The 19,983-nt window shown below is 34.9% G+C and overlaps 1 protein-coding gene across 3 annotated transcripts in view; it reads right to left on the reverse strand.

Moving 5' to 3' along the window:
• Window positions 1-19,983, reverse strand: part of Pola1 (DNA polymerase alpha 1, catalytic subunit) — a 329,844-nt gene that overhangs the window by 141,230 nt on the left and 168,631 nt on the right. For 2 of the 3 annotated variants that reach the window (XM_057760368.1, XM_057760369.1), the window contains 2 exons: window positions 17,482-17,660; window positions 15,668-15,799 (listed from right to left, as the gene is read on the reverse strand). In XM_057760368.1, coding sequence (XP_057616351.1) covers window positions 15,668-15,799; window positions 17,482-17,660 — 311 coding nt within the window. Of the gene's footprint in view, window positions 1-15,667; window positions 15,800-17,481; window positions 17,661-19,983 lie in introns of those variants that run through there. The other variant, XR_009056492.1, reaches the window with a different exon arrangement.

Consider the following 19,983-nt stretch of genomic DNA (forward strand, 5'->3'; position numbering starts at 1 on the left):
TCCTTTTACGGCAATCTTATTATTTTAACAAAAATTACACATGCCCATTGTAAAACAGTTAAGAAGAAAAATCAATGTGAAAATAAAAAATCTACAACTTTCATCATTCAGGTGTAATTTTCCCCATTTGATAAATATTTTGAGAAATATTTCTAGACTACACATTCATATAAACAAATGCATGAACTTTTACAAAAGTGACAGCATACTTAGCTGGTACTCTTAAAAACTTGGCAGCATTAGATTTATGAAATAAAATTTAAGGTGTGCACATGCGTAAACATACTCTGGTGAGGATCAAATGATTTACTTATAACCTTCTTGTTTAGAAAAACAACATTACTGAGAAGTCATGTGCTAGGCTTAACATGAACACTACCGACAGCCTACATATAACTTTCTACATTATAGAAATACTAGAACAAATAAATATACAATTTTATTTCTATATACCAGGTAATACAAGTTAACGAGTCATTAAAGAATAATAATCTCCTACCAAAATGACTACTTAAGTATCAATTCAGCAAAAAAAAAAAATACAGTTATGGACTGAAAAATGACAAAATGTTAACTGAAGAGCTCAAAGAAGGCTAAAGTACATAAGAAGACAGTGCTCACAGATTAGAAGGCTTCATGTAAAAAAATCAATTGTCCCCCAAATAATATGAACTTCAAGAACAACAACTACAATCACCACTACCTATCAATATTATTTTTATGATGAAGACAAGTTTATTCCAAAACTTTTGCAAAAATGCAAAAGGACTAGAATGGCTAAAGTGGATATGAAAAGAGTACTCATACTACACATAACGTCACAGTATTCAAGAGTGTGGTGTTGGCAAATGGATAAACACAGACATCAGTGGAAGAAGAAAAAGAATAGAAATAGCCCCATGTAAGTGTGCACAAAAGATTACTGACAGTGGCCCAGAAGTAATTCAATGGAGGAAGGACAATGTTACAAGTAAGCAGTTGGCCAGACATAGGCGAAAGGAATAAAATGAAGCCTGTCCTACGTCTCATACAAAAACAAACTCAAGACAGATATTGCATCAAGAGTACACGTTAAAAAATTTTAAATTCGGCCGGGCGGTGGTGGCGCACGCCTTTAATCCCAGCACTCGGGAGGCAGAGACAGGCGGATCTCTGTGAGTTCGAGGCCAGCCTGGTCTACAAGAGCTAGTTCCAGGACAGGAACCAAAAAGCTACAGAGAAACCCTGTCTCGAAAATTAAAAAAAAAAAAAGAAAAAAAAAAGAAAAAAAATTTAAATTCTTCATCTTCAGAATCAAAGTGCAATATAAAAAACAAAATACTGATTTCCCAGAAACCGTATAAAGATAAAGGAGAACATACTCCAGGAAGTTGTCTTGTGATCTCCACACAAGGCATGTACATTCATTCAGACAGTAATAACGATTTAACAATTTAAAATTTGTTTTTTGAGACAGGACTTCACTATGTACTTCTTGCTGTCCTTAAACTCACTATGCAGAACAGGCTGGCTTCAAATTAACAGAGATCTAAATGTGTCTGCTGTCCAAGTATTGGGCATTTGCTACTATGCCTGCTAAAGATATTTTTAAAGAGACCAATGCTAGCTTCAGACTTGGGAAAACAGTTACAAATCACATATAACAACGAAACTGTATTTAGAATATATAAAAAACTTTCAAAACTCAACAACAGAAAGCAAACGAGCCAAGTAAATGGGTTTTACAAAAAACACTTGAAACAGTACACCAAAAAGAATCTAAGGACGTCATGGTGTTTTGAATGAAAATATATATGAATATATTTAAATACTTGGTCCTCAGAAGGACCCCCCCCACACACACACACAAATATATTTGAATGCTTGGTTCCCAGTTGGAGGAACTGTTTGGGATGAAATAGGAAGTGTAGCCTTGTTGGAGGACATATGTCACTGGGGGTAGAATTTGAGGTTTCAAAAGACCAGGCCATTCCTAATGAGTTCTCTCTCTGCCTCATGCTTGTGGATTAGATAATAAGCTCTCAGCTACTGTTCCAGTGCCATGCTATGCCTGCCTGCCTATTGGCATGCTCCCAAATATGGTGGTCATGGACTCTAACCCTCTGGAACCATGAGCCTCTAAATTAAATGCTGTATTTTTTTTTATGAGTGCCTTGGTCATGGTGTTTTGTCATGGTAAAAGAAAAGACATAAAGCAGGTAAATGCACAAAAAGAGTTCAGTATCACTAGACATCAGGGAAATAGATATTAAAACCACAAAGACTGGTCACTCCATGCTTATAGTTCAAATTAAAGAAAATAATATGAACCAACAAGGATGCTAAGTAAATGGAGCTCTTATATAGCTAATAGGAATACAAAATGATATTACCATTCTGAAAAATAGCTTGATAATGCTTAAAAATTTCAAACATACAATTCAATACTGCTCCTGGATACTTATTCTAGAGAAATGAAAACATACTTGTATAAAATCTGTATGCAAATGTTAGAACATAATGCACATACATTTCTACTCTTATTTAAGATATTGTACCTATGCAACTCATTTAACGATGTAGTGTAAATTTCTAGTCCTTGAAAATTATTATTACCAACTGTTTAGGATAATAAGGAAATGCAGGTTAGTAGTTAATTACCTATTATAATCAAACTTATAGTCATACATAATTCAGAGATCTACAGAATATGGCATTTAAGACATTTTAATAATATGGGTTCTTTTAATTTTTTTTTAAATCACAATGAGACATGTCTGCTCCTGGAAGCACCAATCTACTTCAGAGAAAAATGATAGGCATCAAAGAAAACTCAATACGGAGTTTACTCTCTTTCTGGCAAATATAAACCACTGGGCAAGAAAGAGCCCTTACCTTAACTGCTGACAGTATTCTGTTCAAATTGGACAAGCAGGACACAAAATAGAGTGATGACAAAACCTTGCCAAGACAAGGTGGGACAGTCCTTCAGAAATCTTGCTTAACAAAAAGTTTGTCAGAAATTCTAGGCCTTTAAGACAAAGATAGATGCCCCAATGTTGCAGAGGAACCTTGGGTGACTGTCCAGACAGCTGTTTCTGTTGTTTCTCACATTTTTTTGGAAATCACTTGTCTGCACTTCCTGCTTACTCAGTTAATATTTCCTTCTTGGGCCTCTGAGGGAGTTGGAGAATAGATAGTTATAGTTACTGTTTAACTTGTTTACCAGATGCAGAAAGCAAGTTATGATAGAAAGAAAATTAGGTATAAGACTTTGGAGTCATCAAGATAGAATGCAAATGGACTAGACATTGTTGATGTATTTATTGCTAGCATATATTGCATATGGTATCATACGTATTATATATAATTTTTCTTATATTAGTTATAGCCTTCTTTCCTATTTCAGACAAAGAGGGAAATAAAGTGGGTATTTTAATAAATAAAACTTGCCTGAAGATCAGTGCAAAGTAGCCACACTAGGCATACAGGGCAGGCAGTGGGTGCACACACCTTTAATGGCAGCAGCCACATTAGTTAGCCACAGATGTTGAGCAGTGGTGATGCACACCTATAATCTCAGCACTAGAGAGGAATATAAGGTAGGATGAAACAGGAACTTGCCTTCTTTCAGTCTGAAGATTTCATGGAGGCAAGAGCTCTCTAGTGGCTTGGCTGCTTTGCTTCTTTGGTCTTCAGGTTGAACCCCAATAACTGTCACTGGGTTTTTATTATTTGTGCTACATGCAAACATTTACAAGCACCAGATTCCATAATTGTCCCCAACTGGAAACAACATAAACCATCCTTAAATGGGCCAAACAAATACACACCCACAAAGTGGAGTAATAGTCAGCAATAATAGGAGAGCCTTCTGTGACAAGACAGTCTCAAAGGCTGCATACTCTATGGATCCATTTGACAGTCCCCAAAAGACAACCCTGTAGTGATCAAAAAAATATAGAAGTTGGAACAAGAGTGAGATGATACTGTTTTGGGATGGAACTGTTCTGTATTTTGATTAAGGGTGGTAGGTACAAATCTATCTATACATTTGCTAGAATTTGAAAAAGCACAAACTGCTATGGATGTGGGTGTACATCTGAGTAAGAGAAAGTTATCCGTCTTAATGATTTAAGACCTAGAGGTAACTTCTAGAAAGCAGGAGTGGTGAACATAATCAATAAGTATGAGAATGACTACTTAAACTTTTGAGGTTCTCTCTGTCCTCATGATGCACTGAAAGTAAGTAATGAGCTAAAGATAAAGAGTTCTCCTTCCTAAACCGAGCTATTCTTGCTATGAAACTTTAATGGAAATACTGAGATGCATTTTCTTCAATATTCTTTGAGGGAATTGTCCTGATAGTTTCATTTTGTATTCAAATCAATTACTGCCACTTTTGTAAAGTAAAGCTACCAACTTTCATGTATATAGTCTGGCAGCCTATTTAGTATAGTAGAAAACAAAATAAAATAAAAAAATGTCCTCATAGTTACACAATTTTATCCGTTTGACAATACACCATACAATATGCTACAGTGAATTTTACAGTGAAATTTGCCACAGTAATATTTCATTTATTGTAAGTGTTAAAATACATTTAAAATGCAACCCAAATCTTCCCCTTTAAAACTGAATATATAGTTATTATAGCACTAACACAAATATATAAAGATGAAAATTAAAGAAAGTCATATTCTTACTTGATGGAGGAGTTAATTTTATTGGTTAAATAAAGAAACTGCCTTAGCCCTTTAATAGGACAGAAAATTAGGTAGGCGGAGTAGACAGAACAGGATGCTGGGAAAAAGAAGCCGAGTCAGTGAGTCGCCATGATTCTCCCACTCCAGACAGACGCAGGTTAAGATCTTTCCTGGTAAGCCAGCTCGTGGTACTACACAAAATATTAAAAATGGGTTAGATCAATATGTAAGAGGTAGCCAATAAGAGGCTGAAACTAATGGGCCAGGCAGTGTTCAAAAGAATACAGTTTCCGTGTAATTATTTTGGGGCATAAGCCATGCGGGCGGCCGGGTGCTGGGGACGCAGCCCCGCCACCGCTTTTATTACAACACTAACTAGTAAAGATAATCACTATTAATATTCTGATGTCTTTCTGTTTTTTCGGAAACATTTCTATAAGTACAGAGTATTTTTACCACATAGTTGAAGCATTCCTTATATAATAATTTGCTTTTTTATTTTTCTGTTTCCATTATCCTGTGTCTTTAATCTCACAAAATACTGCTTTAGGTGGCTATACATTATACTATCCTGTTGATATGCCATAATTTATTTAGCAATAATTTATTCTAGGATATGTAAGATATATCCAATTTTCATTATTATAAGCAATTACTCATCAATATATTCTTGCATATAAATTTCTTTTTTTCTCCTTTTTAAAATTTACTGTGTGGAGGGTGGAGTATGTACATGTCTGTGTATGGGCATATGCTCCCATGCATGCATGGAGGCTGGAGTAGGTTGGGTGTCCTGCTCTTTCACTTTTTACCTTAATCCTTTGACAAGGTCTCTCACTAAACCCAGAGCTAAAGTTGGGCAGCAAGTTCTAGTGATCCTCCTGTCTCTGCCTCATGTAGTGCTAGCATTACAATTACGCATGTGACCATGTGTGACTTTTTATATTGGTTCTGGACATTTGAACTCAGGTCTTCATGCTTGCATAATAAGTGCTCTTAACCCACTGAGACAAATCCACAGTCCCAAAGAGTACATTTCTTTAGGAAAAAATGCAAGAGCTGAAAGTGAAGCTCCTGGAACCCACAAATAAAAAGTCATAGCTCTTTTCTGGAATATCAGTCTTTTTCATTGAGTTTGCAATTGTATTGTTGGTGCAAGATCAATATGTACAATAAAATGTCTGCTAAGCAGGCACTAATAAAGGTAGTGGCTATAAATTATACTATTAACTTTTATATTCCTTACCATTGCACACTCACAATACCTAATACATAAGTAAGCTAGGCTCATTTAGCAATAACATATATTCAGAGAGCAGAATCTTTTATGAAACTCAACTATATGCATTCTTTTATTATCATGCGAAATGATACAGTAGTTCTCTCCATGAAAAACATTTGTACAACTGTCTAAGTTGGGAACTGAGCTACTCTGTTCAGCGAAACCCATTTTTAGCTAAAAGAATAGCTGATAAACTATGGTTATTCAGACCTAACTACGTACCTAAAAGACATTTCCTACAAAATGAACCAACGAAGTCTGTCACTTAAAAAAAGTCAACTCACATTATGTTACCAAACCTCAGTATTCAATGTATTTTCATTGGAATATTAATATTTACGACCTTAAGCTCAATAGGGTCCCAATGAGGCTGATTAAAAACTGCATTTTTTGTAAGATTATAACATTTGGAAAACATGTGTAAGTCACTTAACCAATATTTTCTAAATAACCATTCCATGTTAAAGAATCATGCATAGATAAATGATCCACTCAAGATTTAAGACAGAGCAATGGGTTTCGATGTACTACAACATAAAATGATCAAAGACATGATTTCATACCCAGTGTTGTTAACCTGTAAGAAACTGCCTTGGTGAAAAAAAAAAAAACAAAAGAGAAACAATCTTGGCAGAAGGGCTAGCTCAGTAAAGTGTTCACTGTGTAAGGAGAAGTACCCAAGTTTGATTCCCAGAACCCATGTAAAAAAGCTTAGCAGTGGGGAGGTGAACACAGAAGAATCCCTGGGGCTTGCTGGCCAGCCAGTTTAGCTAAATCAGTGAACTCCAGGTTCACTGAGAATTAAGGCAAAGAGGTTATCGAATAATAAACCCAATAGTGACCTCTCACCAACATATGTTTTTGCACACACGGACACATACAATCACACACACAAGTGTACATACCTATATGAACACATACACACAGCACCCCCAACACACTTTAAGATAAACTATTTCAGTGTAGTAACAAAAAAAATGAATTACTGAAATTAACAGAAAGGGCTAACAAAACATGCTTCTTTCCCTAACTATATTCTTATGTGAAACAAAATTTTCTTTACAAACCAAAATAGTAAATTACAAAAGATGAGATGCTGAAGAAGATATGAGAATACAACCATCTTTGAAGATAGGTAAGAAAGAAAATTGTAAGAATATAAAACAATACCATTGTCTTGATTAGATTATTTTCAATTTGAATATAAAGTTATTTTTTTCAGAATGGGCTCTTTTTGAGATAGGGTCTCACTATGAAGCACTGGCTGGCCTGGAACTTATATATAGATATCAGATTGGCCTTTAATCAGAGATAAACCCGCCTCTGTCTCTGCTTCCCAAGTGCCAAGATTAACGATGTGTGCCCAAACCCAGAATTTTTTTTTTTTCCAGACAGGGTTTCTCTGTATCTTTTGGTTCCTGCCCTGGAACTAGCTCTTGTAGACCAGGCTGGCCTCGAACTCACAGAGATCCGCCTGTCTCTGCCTCCCGAGTGCTGGGATTAAAGGCGTGTGCCACCACCGCCCGGCTCAAACCCAGATTTTTAAAATTTTTTTGTTTTTACTTAATATTGTTATTGTCACTCATAAATGGATCAATACTTTAGCACCTCAGTTTTAAGTTAAAATAAAATATGAATTCACAGAAAAATAAACTCATTGGTATTTTTAGTATATTAAGAGTGTACTAGGGTCCCAAAGATGAAAAAGATTGAGAACCTCTGAACTATATATACTACTACAAAGGAATGTTTTACTTAAAATTCTTCAATGGGTCTTTCTAAAACAGTAGTTCTCAACCTTCCTAATACTATGTGACCCTTTAATACAGTTTCCTCATGCTGTGGTGACTCCCAGCCATTGAATTATTTTCATGGCTACGCCATAACTATAAGTTTGCTACTATTATGAATCATAGAGTAAATATCTGTGTTTTCTTGTGCTCTTAGGCAACCCTTGTGAAAGAGGTTTTAAACCCTCCCCCAAGGGGTCACGTCCCACAGACTGAGAACCATTGTTCTAAAGGCTCTAAAACATCACTACATCATTAAATGGAAATTTGAAGTTGAAGGGCCTGCATGATTTCTAAATCCTTGTGCATCATATGGACATCAATCCTGAGGAGTGTTAGTTTTATTTTAGACTGTAGCCTTCTTAGTCCTGGATCCTGAGAGTTGGCTAGTAAATCGCCCAGATTCTCAGCAGTACCAATATTGTTGTACCTCTAACAGCCAAGGAACCTGAAGTACCTGTACTGCCTGAATGAGAAAGACCTTTCAAGAAACAAGCCAGGTGAAGGATTTGAAAACTACATTATGGCATAAAGTAAAAAAACATAGAAAATTCTGAAGGTGTTATTCAAATCAGACAAGGTTTAAACCAGGACTACAAGATATATATTGCTTTACAAAATCCAAGTTAAGGCCAACATATTATGGATATTGATAAGGGTGTATGTTAAAGCCATTCCTTGCAAACAAAACAATCCCTATTATATAGAAAAAAAGATGGACTCGGTTTTAACACACACACACAAAGCCACACACGCGTGCACGTGCACAAACACACACACACATATGCACTGTTGTTGTTTTCTTTTTTTGTAAATCTGGGCTTTGAAAATTTTTCTGCAGTGCCTTGGAAAAGCAGCTGAATTAATTCTCTCCTAAACAGAAATGAGATCATTTCATTTAATGCAAGGCTAGGCTAGACAGCATCATCTGAAAATTCCAATCAACAACTATCTGTAAAGGTCTGATTTCACTTGTGGACCATAATGAACATACAACAAAACATGAAAGACAGTCACTGCTTAGGATGCTCACTTCCCACACAGTTGATATGTACAGCAGAGACCTGATACTTCCATTTTGCTCAGTGGTGTGGAAATCTCACTTTTGAAAGGTTAAATGAGATCTGTTGTGGTTCAGTTACTTTACTACAAGATAGTAGCTACAGATGGCTGCAGTAGGACTTGAAGTTGAGTTTTCCCTAAATAGACAAGGTTAAAGAAATCAAACTAAAAGGAATTCTACTGTTTCGGCTCAGTTTTCTGAGATTACCTACTTTTTGTCATCTATGTGCCAACTCCTGTGGCATTTCCTTGGCATTTCAAAAAGCCCCCAATTTTCCCTACAGAGATAAACTGTATCAGGAATTGCTTAAAGTCCATGTTCATAGTCAGAACTGGCATAATTTGTAATGCTTATTCTGTGGTTGGACCACTCCAAATTGGGTGTGAATCTCCTACTAGTTCCACAGAACCATTTCTAGTTTTCTTCCTACCAAAAAATAATTGATGGCATCCAGTAATGATTATATGAAATAAAAACTAAAGAAACAACAGAAAAATGTTGGTTATTTTATTAAAAAAAAAGACAAGTGGAAAGCTGTACCTAAGCCTCTTTGCTTACTACAACTCCTTTGCGAAAGCAAACATCTAACGATTAACTGATACACAAAATATCTATCATGTTTTAGAGGATGGGATAACCTATGATTCATTTAGATGTATAGGCAACACATTCTCTTACAATGAGATTCTACCCCCAACTATCATTCAAGCCCTGTTTTTTTTTTCAGTTTTACTGTAGGAACACACCATGAAGTTGCAGCAAAATGTAATACTCAACTCAAAATTAGCATGTTTGACTTATATAAATCTAAGAAAATCAACCATTTACAAATAAAAGCATACCCTCTCTATTAATAGGTCTGGTGTTAGAATACTGGTATGCCTGGTGTTCATTTATGCTTAGCTTCCCAATAAAATGGTGTGAAGCAAGAAGAAACATCAGCTCTCAGGAAGATTTAGGATGGGTTTTATGGATGCCTAAAGAAATCACCCCTCTTTAAGCTTCACTGGGTAGCAAGTATTAGGCTGACTGTGAAGCTGAATTGGTCGGATGGATATCTATTGCTTATATGTTGCATGCTTCTATTACCACTTATAATTATGTTGTTAGAGACTTTTAAAAAAAAGCCTAGTTTATTCTTTCTTTCTAAATGTTCTAAATATAGAGAGGCAAAGAAATCAACAATAATTCTACTACTAAAGTTTAAACTATTTTGAACCAATGTAGCCTGTGATGCTCCTGCATACTGCAACCTCTAGCCTAAAAACTATCAGTCTGTATCACCACAGGTAAGAAATGAGAAATTTTGAGGGTTATTGAACACTGAATATTTGCAGCAGAACAGCAGAGAGTTACTGAAAGCCACTGCATGGCTTTCAAACAGATCCACTGTAAAGTATCATTCCAACAAAAATGGATAAATGAAGTCAATGACAATGAGTCCCACTCAGTAACACATTTGTTGGGGTCTAGAGTGAGAAGTTGTCATCTTATCAGATTTATTTAATGTCATTCTGTGACTTCTTTATAAAACTACTTTTGTTTAAGCACTATTTAGCACTATAAATGATGTTTGCTCATGATGCTAAATAAGTTCACATTTTTATGAACAAATAGTTCAACCAATATTCCATTCTGGAATGGTTACACTTTTAAGGGGCAGGCTGAGACAGTGTTTCTTCGTGTAACTACCTGGCTATCATCAAACTCTTTGTAGACCAGGCTTTTCTTGATCTCACGAAGATCCATCTGCCTCCCTAGTGCTAGGATTAAAGGTGTGTGCCACTATTCCTGACTCTTCATTACACCTTTGATAAAAGGCAATTCCAAGGTCAACCTTGAGTTTAAGAACATAATGCTTGATGGCTGATATTAATTCTCTGGGCATATGTTTTTGAATTCCTCATAAAAATGGGCCCCAAAGAAATAATAATGTATGAAATAAAACAGAGAACTATAAAGAGAGTGGCAGTAAGCAGGTAACAAGCTAGGTATTGCTCTCCGCCCCTGCCAAGTTATCTAGTTAGGCATAGAACTTCTCTAGTCAGACAATGAAAATATTATACTTAGACAGGCTGCTATTCTGTATCATAACAATAATATCTGTGGGCACTGAATCTTTGCCACATACTTGGTTTGAGAAGAAGGCCATTTGTAATTTAAAAAAAACACTGCGAAGAGAAGTCACACCATCCAACAAGGCTCACATGGGAGGTTTATTAGAAGAGGAGAGAGAAGGGGGCAGAGACTGATCCCTGGGGACAAGAGTGTTAGGGTGAGGGTAGAAGGAACAGGGGGAAGGGAGGGGAGGAGGGGGGAAGGGAGGGGAAAAAAGAGGGAAGGAGGGAGGGAAGGAGAAAGGGGAGGGGAGGAGAGAGGACAGGACAAAGATGGTATCAAAGAGCTATTTGTCAATGCTTTCAGAATCTTAAAATAACTGGAGTTTTGGGCTAACTTGATATTAATTTTGTGTATCACAAATAAGCCCTCTGTCAGTGTAGTAACATTGTGAAAAAATAATTTAAAGAAAATATTAAAAATAGTAACTTTTACTTGTTGATCCCTTGGTTACCAAGAATCAAGAACACCTATTGCTAAATGAATGGCTGTGGCAGAGATCACAGATAAGACACAGAATATTTAAGCCCAGTCCTCAAAAGGCATAATACAGGAAAATTCTGAAATTATAAAACCTGGAGCTTATTTCTAAGGAATTACACTCCTAATTCTGGCCCAGCAACTAATCAAGGGCTAAAACACTGATATGTATTCATTTGCTCATTGTTGTTTAGATGTAGGGGCAGTTTTATCTAGGGTTAGCAATATCTCAACATTCAAAAACACTAGCAAAGAGCCCTTTTGCAGGTACCTAGAAACACAGAAGGATGGTAAAGAAAAATACTTTGCCCCATTCAAACCCCTTAAACACTGCATAATGAGGAACGAGGAACACATTTTAGTTCACTATCACACTGTGTCTGTCAGAGCCTCCACCTTTAGAAAGGTGTGACTCCATGTGTGTATTCAAATGAGTTTAATGTACATAGTAACCAATAATAAATGACCCACCACCCCTCCCAGGTATCAAGAAGGATTGAATTTCCCACATCAGAAAGTCATTAGGGTAGGCTAGCATCTCAGTCTCATATTCGCTTTTAGGACAGTTGAGGGAACACTTCAAAAATGAACCAGCTAAACAAACTTCCCAGCAGTACTTGACAGAACTACACCTATTCTTCCCATTTCCAAAGCAGTGGAGAATTAATTACCAGTTCTATGGATCTATTGTAAGTATAATAGACTAAAGAGCTATCACAGACACATTTATTGTAAAAGCACAATCCCAAGAGTGTCTAGTGGAGGGCCAAAACGATTAACACAAATGCTTTGTCAGATCAAAGATAAAACCTGCACCGCCCAATTGAGGAATGAATTAGAACAGTGGGTTATCTTTCAAATTAACCAGGGCAGTTAGTGAGGAAAATTTCATGAAAGTGTAATTCTTAGCCTTTGTGAATCCACACAGCAGGCATTCTGCCAGCTGACAAGATGATGAAATTTTCATGCTTAAAAAAAGCCCTCTTCATTTCCCAATTTAGATTAGCTAGTGCTTCTCTCCCTTTGTCTCTCTCTCTCTCTCTCTCTCTCTCTCTCTCTCTCTCTCTCTCTCTCTCTCTGTGTGTGTGTGTGTGTGCTCTTGGGGACAGAATTTAAGGGGGGGGGTTATGTGTAAATTTTTCATTCTAAACTTGAATTTCAAAAACCATCCTTAAAAGCTTAGAGATTAATTTGCCTTCTTATGAGTAAAAAGAAATACCAGTTCAGTATTAACAAAGTAACAAACAAGGCTCAAAGCATACAATCAATTTTGAATTAAGATTTCTTTGTGCTATGTCAGTTTTTCAACACATTATCAAACCTTGAAGTAAAATCTAAAGTTATATTTCTCCCAAGTAAATCAATATGTTACTCAAAAAGTACATTTGTTCAGTGTCTTGTACATTTCCATGCACATGGAAAATTGTATGTTAATTAAATGAGAATTCGAATGATACACTTATTACTATACAAAGGGGGTTGGGAAAAAGCATTTCCCATTAAAGGAGTCAGTATTAAAATATGATGCAATATAGATTTATTGACTCTGAGATATATACATTTGCAAAAATGTTACATCACATTTACTCTTTCAGTCATGACAAAGGAACATGTAATGCATTTGAAAATGCAAATGATTTAGAAGTATACTCTGTGACTTTAATTTCTTTTCTTGGTAACCTAATTTCATATAATCTATAACTAGGTTCCTTGGCAGGTTACGTTTGGTCAAATGTCATATTTTACCAAACTTCTCCAAGTTCTTCATTTCTATGTGTACATTTCTTTTCTCATTGTAAATTGATTTCCCTTGCTGTAAGTTTAAGACTAAAACAAATATGATACTCTATTATCTAAGGTCCACCAATAATTGTTTCTATTCACTGAGTATTTTTAAATATTACAAAATATGAAGAAGCCATTTTGGTAACCTGCTTTCAGAGAAAAGTTGCTTAATCTCAGAAGCCTTTCTAATATGCTTACTGCATCAGTCTTTAGCTTGATTGCCATTAATTTTATCATACATAACACTCAACAGTGTGACTTGAGGCACAGTTAACCAAAGAAACTCAACATCACACCCATCAGCTGGCAAAAGTAGCATTGTATCTGGAGACAACAAAAAATAAAACTGTCTCTCACTGACTTCTAAGACACACTGTTTACATATAACTCAGCATGAGACCATGAAAGAAATGATGGAGTTCTTTTCACCCATCGAGTAGCTTATGATCAGGATCACAAAGCAAGGAAATTTCTAACTTTGAGGACCAACAGTTCTATCAATCCTTAATTACTAGAGTAACATTTGGCGATTTTGATCAGAAATGTCTTAGAAAAGACAAGTGGGCAGTTAAGTGTAGAAAAACTTTCACTTGCATGTTACAGAAATAGTTGGTAGACAAGACAAGGCAAGTACTCTAACAGCTTTCTTTTAAATACTTAGTCTGTAAGAGTAGATTATTTAGCTTAAAAATGCTTTTGTAACTATGGTCATTAAAACACAGGCATGCACACACACACAATTAGAATTGAAATTCATCTTTGAGTTTGGGCACATTCTAATTATATGGATCGTTTTTCTCCCTATTCTCAACTTAGTCAAAACAGATAGTTCCTTCTCACAGAAGGAACTAGATTCATTGTTTTAGTATTAACATTTCCATGGTGAAGCTTTTGATAGACTAAACATAGAGGAAAAAGCCAGGATTCTTCCCAAGAGTCAAGAATCATACTTTACTCAATAAGGCCTGTAAATGAGAAATTGAACAATTTTGATTTGTGCTCTTCATGCTAAATAAAGGTCTAACATTTCATAAGGTGAACACTTGATGTACTATAGAATGTGACCCGACAAATAACCTTTATTCCCAACAAGCTCTTCATTTAAGTGCAGCACAGCTTTATTCACTAAACTTTGCAGAGTTTCCCAAAGTGTAGTCATTATTATTATTTTTTATAAAAACCTTCAGGCAAACGTACTTTTTAAAAATATAAATACAAATTATTCTCTGCCAAATCACAATATGACTCTGTGTTCTCATCCTTTACCTTAATGCTCTAATACCCATTTACGTATAATGAGTTATATTTCTTACCATGTGAAACATGTCAAATTACTTCACACGTGCTTTAAAGAAGGGCTATGTTACATTTTAATTAACAAGTAGAAAGAATAGAATGTTAAAGTCATTGGTCTTAGCTAATAGTACCTGAACATTTTTATTTAAAAAAAAAAAGCTTTGGTAACACAGCCATTTTGCTTGTTTTTGTTTTTAAAATGGGGTTTCTCTGTATATCTCAATACATATTTTTAAAAGATATAGCGAATTTTCAAGTGACAGAAAATTTGTTTAGATGATAAATGATATGACACATTAAGAAAAATGAGAAATGTACAGTCTTATTAAATTTTAATTTTTAAAGAGAAAAAACCATTCATTTGAAATGTGGTAAGAAAACAAACAAAAGCTCGATTTTAAAGCAAACAAAGCTTACTTACTCTTCTGGGATTTTTACTATATATATATAAAAAAATGAGACATTCTCTTTGAAATCTCAAATTGCACTTCAATTTTAAAAATGTTTCTTTTCATTTCTTCAGAAAACTAATCAAGAGATTGGCTTAGATTGTTATGTGTGAACACAAAGTACTGGGCAGTGATCAGTCCAGTAAAATCATAACCCATAGTACCATGACTCTACTTACTGGAGACAGGCAACATTGCTATTTTTCCTACTCTAGCCAAAGTTCTGAGTGACCATTCAATTTAGTTACCTAGGCAATAATAAAAAAAAATACAATTTCCAAATATAGTTTTACTTTTCTTGAAATTAAACTTTAAATTTTTAAAATACTCTTCAGTAATGAGATATGAAAAAAATCAAATTGTTTGTCACATTACCAGACTAAAATTTCATACTTTGGGCAGTTGACATGGCTTAGGTGGTAAAGGTCTTGCCACCAACCCTGATGAACTGAGTCTGATCCCTTTGAACCAACTTGATAGAAAGAGAGAACTAACTCCCTCATGTTCACCATAGAGGCACCAGCCTGCACCACCATCACCCACCCATCTACATATAAATAAGAAAATGTAAACAAACTTTAAATTACAGCCTGTCACATTTTATTAAAAGTATTTTACTACGAATTTCCCCCAAAGGTTTTTCACTTGTATCAAAAACTATAAAACAATTATTATATTTCACCAAATTAAATATGTAAAGTCTTATTACAGCTACTTACATCATAGTACTTTTTGATGCAATGTCTAATGTCCATGATCAGTTTGTTGCTCAGCTGTACCATGAAGGTGAGTGGTGAAGCCTTACAATCAATATTACTGCAACGATACAAGCTGGGCTCCATATCAATTCCCTATAGAAAACAGGACAAACAAGTGTACAAAAGGTTATTATCAGAAAGTATTTATGCTTAAAACTTTCATTTGTTTTCTTGGTGTACAATACTATTAGAGGTGAGTTTTGAACTATACTTTATCCACTACTTATGGCTTAAGATCCCCTTTAGAAGTACATGGCATAAATTCTTGTTATCACAATGGAGTACAAAGTCAAAGAGAAAACCATAAACTCACTATTTTACATTCCATGCAAGACAGGCTTTATGGATAAGGCAACTTCCCCACCGAAAATACCAGAGAAATCATGTTACCAAAAATAAACATTCTTCTAGAGACACTGATCAAAACTTAACTTGCACTCATTCATTCCAAACTTGAAGATAAAGCAAAAGCCATTACATGATATTAGTTTGCTGTTACTGCACCAAGTGAATTTTAGGCAGAAAAATGTAAAATTTAAAATTAACTCACTACAAAAGCAATAAAGCAAACTAATTTATCACCAGATTGGAAAATCTAAAGTTTCTGTGCTTGAAAAGAATTGAAATATATTTTGGGAAAGAAGGTTTTAATAAGAATATAAATTTGAACGAGAAACTATTAACAGTTGGAGAAACATTTTATTGTGTCGTAATTTGTTTTAAACAAAGACAAAACAAAAATAAGATACAGGAAAACTGTTGGGGTTTCTGGAGCACTTGTTTTCTTAAACATCTTGGTTGGTTTCCTGCTCCAATCTGGTGCATAACCCTACCCCGACAAGCTAAGCAATTCCAGGTGGAAGAGATTTCCGAGCTTGACATCGGCTCTTCCACAGTTAGCCCATCTGCAAGTCGTCAAGCCTCCATGCAATTAACTATCTTATTTACAGCTGTAATGAAGCAAAACTCAAGGATTTAGCAAGTATTGCTGATATGTGTCTGCCTCTTCCTTGCACTTGCTTCCAAAAGCTGCTTTGTTTTGATTCAAAAAAATGCAAAACATCTGCTGTTTGTCCAAATTAACTTAAAATAATTACTTTTAATTTAGATAAAAGATGTATTTTTTTTCAGTTTCAAGGTTTCAGAGTTCTGCTGCCTACTCATTTGCCAATGGCTAGCACACTTATAACATTGCAGTAAAATGAAATGAATTGGCTGAGTTTCAAGTTCCGATCCAAGGTCAATGATACATTATTTGGCAGTACTTCTTGACAAGAATGTCTCCTTGTGATTTTTTTTAAATGTCTGATATGGAAAGACCACAGAAAAGATAATAAGAGTACCTTTGGGAAAAAAACAAGGTGAGAGGAACATGTAAAGACAAACAAAACTTTCCCAAAATGCCTAATTCTTGTTAACTTAAGATAAAGGCAATTATTGCTCTATCTAAATAAGTGGGGGTTGGGAACAGGGAATACGGGTTACTAATTAAGGAGTTCCAATAAAAATATTTTGAGATAATCGGAATTTTTAAGAGATTCCATTTTAAAACTAAGGTCAAGCACTCTAGAAAGGCAAAAACAATTAAAGCATACTCAATTAAGCATGTCTCAGCAGAAATGAAGTTATAAAAGCAAAAGTCATGCAGTAAAAATTGTTTAAAGGCATAAATGCAACATCTAGGTTACCTTTATATACCCTGAAGTGTAGGGGGAGGGCACTCTGTACTAGTTTCCTAACAAAATGAAAGACAGAAACAAAAAGGAATAACTAACCGAGCCTTCAAAGACATTATCATAAATATTCTCAGATCCACATGTAGGACAAAGGCATTTGAATTTTTCACAGTCCTTGTATTTCTCTTCATCAGTCAGTTGTACTGGTCCACCAAGTAGAGCATCATTCTCCTCATCTTTGTGATACTGATGAACTCTAAACTGAGTGGAGTCAAGTCCTACCAAGCAAAAAAAAAAAAAAAAAAAAAAATAGAAGTAGTCATTCAAAGAATTATAAACCCAAAGTAAATTAGTTTTCAAGTTCACACACACACACACACACACACACACACACACACGTAAAACCAACTGAACTCAAGATCATAGGATAAATAGTTTTTATAAAAGATTATGAATCAAAAAATAACTCTAAAACTACAATGTAGAAACAAGTCACTGGACATACAGGTTCCAAAGCATGTCATAGATTTTTTAAGTTACACTTAAAAACTCAAATAATTTATTCACTGTTATTAAAAAATACTCAAAGTGCAACCATTAAAAAGAAAAACAAAATTCTCATTAAAGAATATAGGTTCACTCTTTCAAATGCAGACACAATTGTAAACACTGATTTCACTGCAGTGGTAGATTTTATCTTCTCTCAATAGTTAACAGCATGTATGCTGCAGCCTAAGTCAGTGGTTATAATTCAGTAGCAGCATCTGGACAAAGTGCAACGTCTATTTTTGTATGTTTGCAATTCATACACTTAAAACATGTACAAAGGGGTGGATCTACATAGTCCATAGGTCCACACACCCACAATAGCTTTGAAACTACATGTAATTTCTATATTTCATTTGAAACAATAAATCTATGCATGATTTATATGATTTTGTTGCCACAAACTATTAAAAGAAACAAAACATCTTTACTAATTTAATTTTCCCCTGTTCAAATCCTGTCAAATTTTACTACTTGGATTTATATTTAAAATTCAAACTCCTATATTCTCTTTGGTCAGTCATCAAGTGACACATAGTAATTATAAACTTCTTGAGGAAAACGCTTTCAGAGTAGCAGGGTAGCAATCAAAGAACAGATGATTGAGATGTGGAGTCTCAGTTTTCTCACCCACAAAATGGAAGTGTCACCAGCCATGTAGTTTTGAACTTGAAATGAGATAATAAAAGAAAAGCCCAGTTTAATGGTGCTTACTACATGTTAAACACTTAATAAGTTGCACTTGAATACAGTACAAAATAGCAAATGGACACCATTTAATGCATACTGTACTCACATGAAACATACATTCATGCTACACATGAAATTAATAACTATGCTTCATAAAAATTAAAAGTATTCCTAATATTGACAACATATAAGAAAATTAAATATTTTTTCACAATACATAGAATAAGTGATATGTTACTGTGATAATGGCACCTGCCCCATGTCAAGGCTATCATTTTTAGTTTACAGATTATCTGCCTCCTAGAAAAACAATAGATAAGTAAAATATGGACAATACATGTCCTCATATTTAAAGAGGGCAGAGGAACTAAACCACACTGAAAAGTGAGATGACTTGTTTTCTACAGTAACAGATAAATGTACCTTTTATTAATCTCTAGCTGTGAATACAAGAGGATATTCACAGAATGTGTTGATTAATCTGTAGTTATGAGAAAGCAGCTTTAACTTTTCTGACTGTATAATTATTAATCAATTTCCAATGACAATTTTAACTTTAAAGGAGGGGCGGAAGACAGGTGTTTTCTAAAAGGCAAGATCCTGAAATGCTCCCGAAATAAAGGAACAAAATCATATTGGATTGTCCATATACACAATTAACTAGGGGCTCTTGCTTAGGCCTCCTCTATCAGTCCTCTTTCACCTGAGTACATGGAGGAGCACACTGGTAGAGAGCCAGCCAGCCCAGCTGCCCAAGGGGCTAACCGAAAATGGATACGGTCTATCTTGGTACTTACAGAGGAACACCCAACACATGTCTGACAGCAAGAAAAAAAAATCAAATCTTATGCAATATCTACTCTAAATGTTGACTTCCACAAATGACTATTATCTTCCCATAGCAGTAACTAGGCCATCTGGCCTAGTTAATTACTTCAGATTTATCCTCAAGCTGAACTCTTTCAGTCGAAGAAGCTTCAATCTTGTATTCACTTAACTATGATTCTTGTTAATTTTTAAAAACAAAAAAGGAAAATAGAGTGCAATTAACTTTAAAGTATTAAGCATACAACAGGCTTGTACATGCTACTTCAATACAAAAACATCATTAACCAAGTGGTTTTCTTAGAAGAATTATGCATATACTAGGCAAACTGAAGGGGGCTTACATTTTTAAAGTAGACAAAATATACCATGTTCTAAAAAAGAAAAAGGAACAAAAATCCTTTTAGAAGACTTTAAAAACCCAAGGTACAGCAAGTCCCAAACTTATTCAACACACAAAGTAATTTAACCAAATTCTCATAGAATATTTACAAGTTTTAGTCAACTTGAAAGTTTTACTGCTTATACCAGAACTTATTA

This window comes from Chionomys nivalis, chromosome X, assembly GCF_950005125.1.
Source record: "Chionomys nivalis chromosome X, mChiNiv1.1, whole genome shotgun sequence".
In the NCBI taxonomy this organism is placed as follows: Eukaryota; Metazoa; Chordata; class Mammalia; order Rodentia; family Cricetidae; genus Chionomys; species Chionomys nivalis.